Source organism: Saccostrea cucullata, unplaced genomic scaffold (assembly GCF_032062105.1).
Source record: "Saccostrea cucullata isolate Sc308-1 unplaced genomic scaffold, CSIRO_AGI_Scuc_v1 ctg568, whole genome shotgun sequence".
NCBI classification, from domain to species: Eukaryota; Metazoa; Mollusca; class Bivalvia; order Ostreida; family Ostreidae; genus Saccostrea; species Saccostrea cuccullata.
The window spans coordinates 1-15,145 of NW_026933360.1; the positions used below are offsets into that span (position 1 = coordinate 1).

General features: G+C 33.3%; 1 protein-coding gene across 1 annotated transcript; it reads right to left on the minus strand.

The window, feature by feature from the left end:
• Positions 1-2,543: 2,543 nt before the first annotated feature.
• LOC134238094 (uncharacterized) lies at positions 2,544-8,629 on the minus strand. The gene is made up of 4 exons (XM_062720220.1): positions 8,495-8,629; positions 5,955-6,099; positions 5,626-5,696; positions 2,544-2,884 (listed from the first exon to the last, which is right to left on the minus strand). The coding sequence occupies exons 1-4, from the start codon at positions 8,622-8,624 to the stop codon at positions 2,643-2,645; spliced, it is 588 nt and encodes a 195-aa protein (XP_062576204.1). The 5' UTR covers positions 8,625-8,629; the 3' UTR covers positions 2,544-2,642.
• Positions 8,630-15,145: the final 6,516 nt, after the last annotated feature.

The following is a 15,145-nucleotide window of genomic DNA, read 5'->3' on the forward strand; positions in this document are numbered from 1 at the left end:
TGCAGAATGTCATTTTATTCATAATTTTACTTATTGCGGAAACATGTTAGGATGACCAGCAACTTATTATACCCACAGCTTGAAAAGCGTGAGGGTATATAGTGATCGGGATCTCCGTCTGTCTGTTACGCTTCAAGGTATTTCTTATCTGCAATTCATCTTATAACACTTAATGAAATTTAATGAGATTTTCACAGACATTTTGTTACATAGTGCCATTGTTCACCTGCTTTTTTACTTTTGATCCGACACATATTTTGGGTTTCCCATAGCAAAAATTAACATTGCCATTCTTTCTATAATAACGAAGGGTACCCATCTCTTATCCACAACACCTCCTATACCATTAACTATATGTAAAATTTAATGATAACTTCATAGATTCTTTATTACAAAATGCCATTGTGCACTTTCTATGTTACTTTTTGATCTGACACTTATTTCGGTCTCCCAAAAATTGAACTTCGCCATTATAATCATAAAGTCAGAATGAACGGTATTTAACTGTAAAAGAATTGCTCGTGCATTAGAAATAATATGCAGCGACAACCATGCATAACACATGAATTTGATCAGTTGAAAATGGTGAGGAAAAAAATCGCAATACTGAGGAAATTGGGAAAGGGGATCGGGGGGGGGGGGGGGGGGGGGGAGGGGGTTATCGGCAATGTTCTTTCTATTTTAGATGCAAGCTAGTGTAAGGGTCCCATTTCTCAAACAGTTGTTAATTTCTCTTAATCAAATTTCCATCCACAAAACGTAAAACACTTGCATTTAGCTTATACACAGACAGCTTTTGTTATAAACCAGAAAAAAAATTACTTGATACTTGTAAACTATTTTCTGTTTACTGTGCCATATATGTCTTATACCCGGTAGTCCGGGCGTTTGTTTAAATTTATTATTAATGCATTTCTGAATTTGTTAGCCTGCGCATACATGGAGACTGCATGAGATTGAAAAAATAAACAAATAATAATAATGATAATATTGATATTGCAGAATAAACTAGAGGTATTGTGAGCAATGTGCTCACTAAATTATACCCCCGCCTCCAATATGGTTACAATGGCAAAGTCCATGTTTTTCACTGGGGACCCAAAATAAGTGTCAGATCAAAAAGTAAAATTAGAGGTGCACAATGGCATTTTGAAATAAAGAATCCTTAAAAGTATCATTTTATTCAGTGGTACATGAATAAGATGAGTTGCGATAAGAGATGGTAACCTTCAATATTATAGAAAAAAATGGCCGTGCTCATGTTTTGCTCTGGGAAACGCAAAATATGTGTCCGATCAAAAAGTAAAATAGGAGGTAACAATGGCACTATGAAACAAAGATTCTGTGAAAGTCTCATTAAAATTCAGTGGTAAAAGAGGAGTTGTGGATAAGAGATGGGTGTTGCTGATTTATTATGAAATTAAAGTGAATACATATTTCCCAACTGGCTTTCGCAATGGCAAACACAGTGTTATACGCACTTTCCTTTCGAGCTGCAAATTATGTGCGCACATGTACAAACCTTCAAGTTTTCGGCGGCTAAGCAATTTACAATAACTTTCTTCTTGCATACCATAAGTTTTACAATGACATTTTTATTTACCTTTAGCAGTTTAATAACATTTAGTTTCATTCAAATAGATTTCAAATTCTTTTAAAGGGAAAATTTATTTCATTAGTATCGGAGTGTCACACATAACAGTTTCGTGTCTATATTCAATGAATTAGTTCGTGTTGACGTTTTTATGAGGGTTTTTTCTTTATTTAAATGCTCAAATATATTTGGATGTAATGTTCTTGTACATCTTAAATATTAGGGTTTTACTATGATTGTATGTTTGATGGTTTGGTTGTTTGGTGTTGCTATGGAAGCAAGGAGATGTAAAAAAAAATCACTTTAATATAATAAACACTTTTAAAAAGGGAAGTGGAAACTGTATACATTTATTCCGAGCTAATATATTTCCTTTTTACAATGTAAAAAATATATGTCATGTAGAACACTCTCAACAAATAAATTTACTGACAATTACATCTGTTTATAAAAACAATAATCACGTAATATAGACGTTACATTTGAAATATTTGAATGGGTTTCTTATATTCTCTGTTACCTTTAAAGGAAAGGTTTAGAGTCTACACAGGAATTCATGATTAACTACTTTCGGTATTTTCACACTAACATAATATCACAATATTCACATGTACAAATAGATTCATGTATGCATAATGTAGTTTGGTTTTTTTACAAACCATTTTAAATGTACTTTTGTAACCAGTTTTAAATGTTTTTTACTACTGAAGTTGGCATTTAGGTTCATGGAGTTATATAAAAATTTTACATCTACTGGGTACTGGTTCATAGAAGGGATGACAGAGTTATGTTGATATAGCATTGTACAGATAATCTCTTATTATACTTACATGTACTTGATGGTTCAAGATTAAAAGTTGAAACATATATTCATAATCATATAATATAATTACGTAATGTTCATAATAACTTATATATATGCATGTATATATACAACAAGAGCAGTAGATTTATTTCGAAATATATGTATTAAAGTAAACTATACTTTGACAGTAAAATAATGTAAGATCTAAGGAAAACTGCCACAATCAGGTCAAACAAATCCTCTTTAATTAATTTGACACTGTTCGATGTTTGCATTTATCCATCTGGCTTTGTTTAACACTCGTTTTGTATATTTTCCAAAAATATTTTTTATTCTACAATTCATAATTCCTGTTTTTACTGCTGAGTAAAAATACTGAAGAAAAGAACACGACTCTGGTTGGCAATAGTTACAAGCAGGGAGATTTTCCGGATACTCCACTGACGTGAGTCCTGGTCGACAGACACGTGTATTTAATACATTTCCTACAATAAAAGAGATATCATTAATGTACATGACTATATTACTCTCAGTGTTTCATTCAGTTGAATATCATTTTAATACTAGTACACAATAAATATGACAATCAGAATACGGACACTAGCAGTAGCAATATCTATAGTTATCTCAAGGTATCTTCCTGCATTCGATAATGTTCAAGAATGACAGGAAGAATGGTTGTTTACTGAAGAAATATTAGAAGTACTTTTTGTACTCGTCATTTGTTTTAAACTGTACTTTTTAAGATTACCATTTTCTTATACGGGCGTTTCGTTTACATTTGCACTACAGTGTACACTCGGTACTTTAAAGAGGAAAAAAGGTAACTCTACACCAATATCAACCAACGTATGTATATGGCCATTCAAAACACAAGCTCTTCCAACCGTTACAATTTAATGTATTTATTTTCTGTAATAAAACTATACATTATCAATATTGACATTATTTTATGTAGTTTAAATATTCTGAGTTACATTTAAAATACTTAATTTATCAGGGTATCAAGTTGTTTAGCGATTCTCCAGAGATACTGCCGGAAAAAATGAGAGAGGTGGCTTTTAGAATTATTACTTATTTGTGTCTTTATTAAACTTCCATGCACTTTAGATAAGTCTAATTGAAAGAGACACCACTGAAAAAAAATTACATTACCCGTCATCTCCTCCAGTGAGATTTTATCTAGACTGGGAAACTTTACTTAATGAGGGGGAATGTTTCAAAGATATTTTACAAGCTGTAAAATGCATGCCCTAACGCTTCACGGTTTGTGTGACTACAGTAAAAAGTAATGTTACTTAAGAATTATCATTGAAATTTTTCACCCCGAGAAAAAGAATTGTCAACCGAGACGCAGCAAATTGACAAAGATTTTAAAGGGATGAAATTTTTAAAATTATATATGCATTGTGGCAACGCACTTTGAAAAAATTACGCACTTTGAAAAAAATTTTCAAAGTGCTTTAAAATTGGGACAAAATCAACGCACTTTGAAAATTTTTTTTCAAAGTGCGTTAAATTTGGGACACACTCAACGCACTTTGAAATTTTTTTTCAAAGAGCGTTAAGAGTGTACATCAACATTTTTTACCATGTGGACACTCAACGCACTTTGAAAAAATATGTATAAAAACAAAATTCTAGACTAAGATTTTAGTAATAGAGAGAATCAATTTGTAATAAATATATCGTTCGAAAAACGTTTTAATTTACATGTATTGATTCACCCTCATTGAAAACAAGGAGAAGATGAGTATATAGAAGTTCGCTCAGTCCAACTCTTTTTTTTCTTATTCATAGCCGTCAGAAGCGAATTGAAAGTGGAACCGCCCCCCCCCCCCCAACGATGTATTTGCAAAACATTTGTGTGACTAACCCCCCCCCCCCCCGCGGGTACCGATGCCTATGCTACACCCAAACAGATGTATTTGCATAACCAGTGTGACGTTGAAAACTTTCAATAAATTTCAGTTTACATTAAATGAATGCAAACTGGAAAAAGAATAAAGTACAGTAAAACATTTAAGAGAGAAATAATTTTCGAAGTATGGAAAAATAAAAATCACTCACTTTCACAATCAAAATCACTAACTTTCACATCCTGAAGTAACCTTATCACCAAAAATTTTTCCAATAGAATCAATTATTTTTCATACCTAAGATTTTCAAGAATATTGACCAAGCCATACACAATTTTCTCAAAGTGCGTTAAAATGGTCGATATCAACGCACTTTGAAAAGAAATTTTATTTTTTCAAAGTGCGTTGATTTGGTCCCAAATTTAACGCACTTTGAATTTTTTTTTCAAAGTGCGTAATTTTTCAAAGTGCGTTGTAACAATGCATGCAATATTCATATTTAAAAACTTAAATAATATACAATTATTGCTGTTTTTCGAGGTCAATACAATGATTTAGCCATCTGAGGAGTACAGTATTCACCGAGCCCGAAGGGCGAGGTGAATATTATACTTCGAAGATGGCTAAATCATTGTATTCACCGAAAAAACAGCAATAATTGTTTTATTATATGATTCACTGATAAAATGATACAGCTCATTACTTGTTTGCATTTAATTAAGTCCTATGGAGAGAACGATCATAGGCATTTATGCCTGCTGTTCAATCCATTTTTATGAATAAAATATATATAAAACTAAACTAATTAAGTCCTAGCCAAATACAAGAGAGAAGCAGAATTAAAATGTGAATAAACCGTACCAGTCGTATCAATTTGAAATGTTTTTTTTATCAATTTTAGTTGCCATGAAAAAATATATAATGTCAGTCTTTTTATAGGATAGATTTTGAAAGGAAGGTGTATTTCAGAGAAAACTGACTGCCAAAATGTAAAAAAAAAAAATGTTGTTCAGTAAAAGTGTTGTAGGGGGGTCCCTGCATCCCCTCTTACCACCCTCACCCTAAAATATATATTTGCTTATGTTTTGTTCACAACAAAAAAATCATAGTCGTTTAAATAGCTTTCCAAAACAACTTGTATCAATTTGGAATTTCCCAATCTATTTTTAGATCAATGTAGAGTAAATAAATCCTTGTATTGACCTGGAACGTCGCGTGCAGGTCAATACAACGTAGTATTTTTCTAACATAGTAGGATCTCAGCCAATCAGAGAGATGGAAATTATTCAATCATATAATAAGTGATATTAATAATACCAGTATGCATGTTTAGGTAAATAAAGTAAATATAAATTATTCATACTTACTTTTCTTGATGAGTTTAGCGATGACTGTGACTATAATTACAAATGAGACAACACTAGGTATCACAAATACACTGAAAGGAATAACACGCTTATTAAATCACTTTATTTCACAAGCAAAAAAATCAGTAAACATTCATCAGCTACCTTACCGATAAAAAATGACATGCTTTATGAATAAAATTAATAATAATATCAGATATGTACATTATACTAATACTGGATAATAACTTAATCGCGGATATAGGCATAAAAATACTGGGTAAAACATATTGCGGTTCTATAACTAAGAAAAGTTATAAAAATACTGAGCATGAACTAGTAAAACTTACGCGATGAAGCTGATACAGTTGGAGCCGTGACAACTGTACCCTTCCTGACAACAGGAGTGTAGCGCCGCGCTACAGCAGTGGTAGCTGTTGGGGCAGAATAACTGAGTTCCACTGTCAATAGTTCCGCAAGCCTCGCCATTTCCGTCTAAAATTATCAGAACATTGACAATGGATTACGTATTAAAATAAAGTTACTAACAAAATAGATCCTTTGTAAGAAAAATTGTGTTGATACAGCTTCTTAAATTTAATCATTTTTAACTCGGATACTAGGGGAATTAAACGAAATTTACACTGAAATCTATTCAAATAAGCAGAAATACATCAGTCTGCAGTATATTTACACATGTTTTCATGAAAATAGAACAATCGATTCAAAAACAATGGGCTATTTAAGGACGATTAAAAGACATTTATTATCATGTCGGATCAGATATTTAGATCAATTTTAAGATCAAGATATTTATCAGAAACAGCTATATAATGTATTATTTAATTTAAAACCTGGTATATGTACTTTTCAATAATGATAAGCCTCCCAAGTATTTTTCATATGGCAGAAGGTATCTGAATATTTTACATACAAAACTAAGACACAATTGTGTTTTAAATTATGATCTGCATAGATGTAATATCATAAGGAATCCAAATTGTTCTTGTGGTATGAAAGAGGATAGTCATCATGTTTTCGTTGTTTGTAGAAAATATTTTGAACCTAGACGCTTAATGATGAATGCATTACTTTTAAGTCATAATGTAAAAATGATTAATGTGCATAAATTGCTATGGGGAGATGTATCTTCGCAGGAAAATGAAAAAAAATATTTGGTATTGTGCAAAAATTTATTCAGGAATCAGGTCGTTTTAGTTAACACTTAATTGTACGAGGGTTGTTAGAAAAGTTCGCGGACATATTGAATTACAGAAAATCAATTGTGTACTGTGAAGTATGACCTATGTCTGAATGAATTCCTACATTTTGTTTATTGGTATGTAAAAAATCAGGTCCATATAATAAAATCTTAAAATTTTACAACTATTTTTACTATGGGGTTATGGGATTCACGGAGCAATCACTTGACGTAAGGCGACGTGACAACCAGATTTCAACCCTTTAAGCTTTGTCGCAGTTCTATAAATCTTTGATTTCTTCATATTTTTCTTATCTTTTTTCTACTTTTAAATTGAATTTCTATATCAAGACATATTACTTTTCAACTATAATGTCTTTTGTATTGTTCCGGATATTATTGAGATCTTCAAAAATAAAAAAAGTCTATGCAGTCAATCAATCAGGTATGGAAACTAAGCAAAATCATATAGGCGCAACGCAAAGTCCATGCGATAGGGGGGTTATTGAAGTATCGATGTAGTTAATCATCCAAAATGTTACTCCCTCCATTCTTATGAAGCTACAACCATTTGAAAACTTGTTCTTTGTATGTGTAGGATATTCCCGGCAGCATTTTGAACATTTTAATATCTTTTTAGACATTTTCCTGTCTGCACACATAAGTTTTACGTAGTGCAGTGCTCCATGACGCTCAATGACGTTCTGATTTTTGGCTGTGTTTTTACGCAATCATCATTTTTAAACGGCTATAAAACGGCCATATACCCTCCAATTTAGTTCAAAATTTCTCCCAATGACGTTTCCTGCATACGTTAGCGGCAGGTGAAATATCATAAATCTCTTGGCACTACAATTGTGCAATTTTTATTTCTAATAAAGAGTCTTTGTGATATAAACGTGCCAAAATGAAGCATGCTCCGTGAAGCAAGATTTATCAAAATAAAAATGCTGTATATTTTTCAATAATCATCAGAGAGCACCACTTTCTTGTATATTTATTGGAAAAAAGCTCAAGATTATATCTGGAAAGGTTGACCGGTTTCGTGGAAATAGCGCGCTCACGATAGAACTTGTCCGCGAACTTTTCTAACACCCCTCGTATTATCTCTATTGAAATTATTATATTTTTATAATATCAACACTGTATTTATCATCACCATTATTATTAACTGATATTATTTCATTATTCATAAGACAATTGTTTTTGTTTTTCCATGTACATGTATATTTTATTGTAAAACTTTGTAAATGTATGGCTATCCAGATTTTATGTATGGGAGAGGCCTATCTAAGTTTTTGGAACTTGTGTCCAATTCCTCTGACATATTGTCAATAAAATATGTTCAAAACAAAGCTTTTCAATACTCTGATTTTCACTGAAATCTTAGTTTTTAAGTGCGATACTGAAATGTTTGGATTATTTATGTCAAAGAATGTTATAATGAAGGAAAGCTATATACATGACATGTCATGTATATTAAAGCATGTCATCTATACCGAAAAAAAATTGTCAGAAAATCGTAATTTAATTGAAGCAGTTAAAGCAGGTAGATCTCATTCTTAAATTTACTCGATAGAATTGGAAATTAATCTAAATTCTAGTATTCATCTTTCTTTAATAAATAGTGAAATACATGTATCTAAATGCTCTAAAAAGAACATAATTTCAATATATGTGTTTACTTACTAGTAAAATTCACAACACACGCAACACAGAGGAAAACCAACCAATTTTGTTTCAATAACTTCGTAAACAATCGCTGCTCCATTATTGTTCTAACAAAGATCACCCATAATATGACTCGGAACAAGAGCATTTAGAACCTCTGTTTTGTGCAATTTGAGAAGACAAAATCCTAGTAAGAGGTATAGAGACTCTTTTCAATTCCTCCATTTAAACCACCATTAATTATACCATCTCCTGATCCTGCTGGCCTCAATTAAGCTAAGTGTTACAATTTAAAGTCGCCCTTAACACTGATTTGCTGTGAACACATGTCGATGTACCTTTAAAGCCTTGGGAAAACACAAGTACTTTTTAACACAACAGGAAGTTTAAAAACTATCTTCTCAGCCTTCCGTAAGGAAATATTGTTTGATTTGTATTTGATGTATTTATTGAAAGCTTTGTTTAATGGCGAACCAAAATAATATGTGCAGCATGAATCATTGATTAAAATTAATCAATGATGTTTGCTTTTGCCTCTGCAATTTAGGTGAACAACAGGAAATTTAAGAAATATCTTTTCAGCCTTCCGCAAGGAAGTTTGTTTGTATGATTTGTTTATTGAAAGCTTTGTTTAACGTTAAACCAAAATAATAAGTGCAGTAGGAATTATTGACTAAAATTAATCAATGATGTTTGCTTCTGCAATTTAATCATGTGGTGGCCATGTGGTCGATATGAAGGGTTAAGGAAAACACCATACAGGGGACAAGTCAGTAAAGTGTCCTCCCACTAACCCAATATTAAACTAGAAGTTCTATGAGCAGTGAGCTCACTAAATGATACCCCCGCCTCCCATAATGTTACAATGGCATAGTTCATGTTTTGCACGGGAGACCTCAAATGATACCCCTGCCTCCCATATGATTAAAAAAACAAAGTTCATTTTTTTTTCTTTGGGAGACCCGAAATAAGTTTCAGATCAAAAAGTAAAATAGAAGGTGAACAATGACACGATTGGTACCCCCCAAAGCGTAACGGACGGACGGGTGGACGGACGTTACGGACAGACATCCCGATCACTATATAGTGTACCGTATTACCTCCCACTTTTCAAGCAGGGGTATAATGAGGACCTTAAATCATTGATTTTAATGGGGGCAAATTTAGGGAACCTCGATCTTTTAACTGGCGTCATAATTTCATTATACCTCCCGCTTGAATAGTGGGAGGGTATATATAGTGATCGGGTTGTCCGTCCGTCCGTCACGCTTTGGGGTACTAATCTCTTATCCGCAACTCCTCTTATACTACTGAATGAAATGTAATGAGACTTTCACAGATTCTTTGTTACGCAGTGCCATTGTGTACCTCCTATTTCAATTTTTTGTTCGGAAACATATTTTGGGTTTCCCACAGCAAAACATACACACTGCCATTTTTCTATAATACTGGAGGGTACCCATCTCTTATCTGCATCTCCTCCTACATGTTTACTACTGAATAAAATTTAAGGACAGTTTCATAGATTCTTTGTTTCATAATGCCATTGTACACCTCCTAGTTTGCTTTTTGATTTGTCACATATTTCGGGTCTCCATGAGAAAAACATGGACTTTTATAGCCATATTGGAGACGGGGGTATCATTTAGTTAGCTTACTGCTCACAACACCTCTAGTTTGCTCTGGGAGACCCGAAGTAAGTGTCAGCTTAAAAAGTAAAAGAAGAGGTGCACTTAACACTATAATATCTATAATACATGTATTAAAGAGCACCCAATTTTCATCCACAATTCTTCCAATACAACTGACTAAAATTTGCTGATACTTTCACAGGTTCTGTATAACATAATGCCGTTGTGCAACACTTATTTTGGGTTTCGCATAGCAAACATATGTTCACTGCATTCTTTCTATAATATTGAAGTGTACTTATCTCTTATCCGCAACACTTCCTATACCACTACATGAAAATTTAATGATACTTTCACAATTCTTTGCCATATGATGCCGTTGTACATGTGCTATTTTACTTTTTTATTTGACACGTATTTCGCCCCCCCCCCCCCCCCAGCAAAACATTGTCTTTCCTATTAATCATATGGGAGGCGGGGGTATCATTTAGTAAGCTCACTGCTCAGAATACATCTAGTTCGCTCTGGGAGAACCGAAGTATTAAGTGTTAGCTCAAAAAGTAAATATCCGGATAGCATGTGCACCGTGGCATTATCTAACAAAGAATCTGTGAAAGTATCATTCAATTTTATTCAGTGATAGAGTTGCTGATATGAGATGGATACCTTAATTTTACACAAAAAATGGCAGCTTTATATTCATATGAAGCAGAATTTATGCAAATTCTTATGCGTGAAAAGAAGAAAACACTTGCTGTGGCCTTCAACTCGACATTTAGATATATCGACGACGTATTGTCAATTAACAATGGTCATTTCCATTCCTACGACGATACGATATATCCTGGTGAGCTTGAGATAAAAGATACCACAGGGTCTGACACATCTGTTTCATACTTGGATATTTTATTTGAAAAAGACGTTAATGGTTATCTAACAACCAAGCTATATGATAAACGTGATGACTTTAACTTTTCTATTGTGAACTTCTCATACTTATGCAGCAATATACCTTCATCACCTGCATACGGAGTGTATATATCTCAGTTGATTCGATACGCAAGAGCATTCTCTACGTATGAACATTTTCTAAAACGAGGTAAATCATTGACATGCAAGTTGATGAAACAAGAATATCAACAGTCTCGTTAAAAGTCATCATTTCGTAAATTTTATGCTCGATACTATGACCTTGTCAGCAAATACAATTTATCATTGAGTCAAATGCTGACTGACGTTTTTCATACAGATTGTTATCCATTATTTATACACTGAATTGACGACGGATTTTTCCGTTATTTTCCGATCATGACAAGGATCACACGGCGGGTGTGACCGGTAAGCAGGGGATGCTTACTCCTCCATGGCACCTGATCCCACCTCTGATGTTTCGAAGGTCTGTGTTTGCTCTGCTCCTATTTTGTATTGTTTTATGGACTTTGATATTGAATACTGTTCGTTATCTCCAAATCCTTCTTGAAGCCCAAAATATGTTTCCGATAAAAAAGCAGTTGCACCTCCTATTTTACTTTTTGATTGGACATGTATTTCGTTTTTCCCATGGCAAAACATTGACATTATAACCATATGGAAGGTGGGGGAGTATCATTTAGTGAGCACACTGCTCACAGTATTTCTAGTTTAAATTGTATTTTCGTGGAACTGGGGTTTAATTCTAGTAGTAGACTAATCCATGTTATACCCATAGCTTCTTTTCTAAGGAGGTATTTTTTTCAAAATCAAATGACAGTTTTGAATATTTTTATATTTTAAACAACCAACATGAATTTGAATTACCATATCTATATATGATTCCGAAACTTCATAAAAATCATTACAAGCAAAGATACAAAGCTGGTTCCAGTTAATGTTCTACCAAACCTCTTTCTTTACTCCTCATTAAAATATTAACAATAGTGAAGGAAAAAACTTCATAAGTACTTTGCAACAATATATTCGAGAAGTGTTGTAATTAAGCTGTAAATACTTATAAATTCCAAGAAACTTCTGTAAAATTTAAAATCACAAGAAATTACCCAGATAAAAAGATTTAAAACGACTTTTCAACTTTTTACACAGCCATTCCCCACATTATGAAATTATTTGTTTTTTACCTTGTCATTGGTCATTTGCAAAATTATTTTGATTTAAATAATTTTGATTGTACACACAAGTACTCTGCAGTTGAGATCAAAAGACTGATGGTCGGGTGTCTGATTGACAATATCTATGTGGTTTTTTGAGACCAGGTCTCCCAGACTTCCAACAATCTATTAGTATTGGAATTCCCTTGGGTACCAATTGTGTCTCGTTATTGGCAGACCTATTTTCGTATTTATATTTTCCATTATCTTATGAAATACGTGAAAAGAAGAAAACACTTGCTGTGGCCTTCAGCTCGACATTTATATACCGGTATATCGAGGACATATTGACAATTTACGACGGTTATTTCGATTCTTATGTCGGTGTGATATATCCTGTGAGCCTGAAATAAAGATATCACAGAGTCTGACACATCTGTTTCATATTTGGATATTTCACTTGAAAAGGACGTTAATGGTAATCCAACAACCAATATTTATGATTAACGTGATAACTTCAACTTTTCACTCGTCAATTTTCTTTTCAAGTTGCATGTACTTACGCAGCAATATACCTTCATCACTCGCATATCTCGGTTTATTTGATACCCGGGATCATGCTCTACGTAGGAACAATTTCTAAATCGAGGTAAGTTATTGACAAATAATTTGAAAAAGTAAGAATATAAGCAGTCTCGTTTGAAGTAATCATTCCATAAGTTCTATGGTCTACATAAGGAATCATCAGCAAATACAATTTATCATTGTGTCAAATGCTGACTGGCTTCTTTAAAAATACTAATTGTAAGGTCATTATTTAAACAGAGGTATTGTCCCCGGTTTCTTCCTGTTATTTCCCGATCATGACAAAGACCACGAGGCAGGTGTACCCGGTCGACAGGAGATGTTCACTCCTTTAAGCACCTGATCCCACCTCTGATGTTTTAGATGTCCGCGTTTGCTATACTCCAATTTTGTATTGTGTAATGGACTTTTGAGCTTCAATATCTTTCGTTATCTCCATATATATTTTGGAAATCAAGTTTTCACTTTGAGTAAGTTATTTTTAACGATTAAAGAATTTTTTTTTAAATGGTATTGTTTTTATCTGTACTTCTGCCTGTTTTGTATGTACCGTATATCGGTATTTCCGTCAGAGGTTGTTTTTTCGCTTGTTGGAAAGGTCCGAGAAGGTGGGGTGAGGTGGGGAAGGGGATTAGATGGGCATTTAAATCAAAGAGGACTACTTTTGAATAATAATGAACAATGGAACCTAATTTTATTTCTTTTCTGTAAGTAATCCAATTATTAAGCGAACTTTTAGATCACTCCTCGTATACATGGAATTAAAGAATTTTTTTTGCCAAAACATACCAGTTTTTATCAATTCACATTATCAGCTGTATTTTTAGATCACCTGAGTAAACTGAGTAAACATGGTCCCTGCCCCACTGGGGCCTGAGGGTGGGGCCAAAACCACTAAAAATAATGCAATGAACATCAAGCTGTCAAACTGTTGGTTTTGTATTCTTGCCAGGGCAGGGCTAAATAGATTATATAGTGAAATGCATAAATTCTTTCAAAATCTTCTCCTCTGCTCCTGGGCATTAAATAAACTAACCAAGTACATAGTTATGTTGAATAAGACTGCCTCTACCAAAATTGTGAAATCATGGCCACTGGTTCAGGGGTTCTAGTGCTAGGGTAGGGCTCTATTGATTATATACATGTAGTGGAATTGCACAATTTTTAAAAAAAAATATTCTTCTCTGCTCCTGGGCATTAAATAAACTAACCAAGAATATAGTTATGCTGAATAAGGCTGCGTCTTCCAAAATTATGAATTTCATGGCCCCAGGGTCAAGGGTTCTAATGTTAGGGCGGGGCAGATCTATTGATTGTATAGTGGAATTGCATAAATTCTGAAAATCTTCTTCTCTTGCTCGTTGATATTAGATAAACTAACCAAGTACAACGTTATGATGTGCAAGAATGTCTCTTTCGATATTGTGGATTTCATGGCCCCTTGGTCAGGGGTTCTATGTTAGGGCGGGGCTCTATTGATTATATAGTGAAATTGCATAAAGTCTTTGAAAATCTTCTTCTCTGCTACTGTGTATTTAATAAACTAACCAAGTACAAAATTATGATGAGCAAGTGTCTCTTCCAAAATTATGAATGTCATGGCCCCTTGGTCAGGGGTTCTGGTGTTAGTGCGGGGCTCTATTGATTTTATGGTGAAAGTACATCAATTCTTTAGCATGGATTATAAAAATGTATACAAAGCTAAAGAGATAAAATTTAGTCAAATATTCAGAAGCAGGTCTAGTAAATAAATGTACATCCCTAATTGCAGTCCTAGTTGCCTCTAGGTATGCACTTCCGTGTTCCAGGGTTTGTTTTTTTAATCCTGGATCTTAAGTATCTATTTCCCATTATTAATTTATTCTGACTTATAATCCTTTTAGATCACTATCTGACGTTTTCCGGGCTTTACGTTTGACAAAACCTGTATTGTAAAATATAGGTTGTACTTTTATTTAATAAAGTTTATCTCCTCTGGATAAACTAGGTTATTTTGAGCACATAATTATTGACTATAGAAAGATAGACAACTCTTACTTGTCACATTTATACACTACCAAGGTAAACTTGCTTTTCCTGTTGAACAACAAAGCTGCTGGTACCAAAAATTTTAACTGAAGAAAATTACTTTCATCTAAGGCATCACGAAGAGAAAGTCAAAGTAAGTTTGTTTAATTAATGAGTTATTAATTAGGATCAATTACTTGAATGATTTATTTAAAAATTTAGGGTTTTAGTCACGATTTATCAGATTAGATTTTTGGAAAATGTTCTGGACCTTGCTGATAGGTCAGCCATGTTGTAAAAAAAAAAAAAAAAAAAAAATGACGGAGATTAGTTTAGTTGCTATGAATTGTAATTTGTGCTTG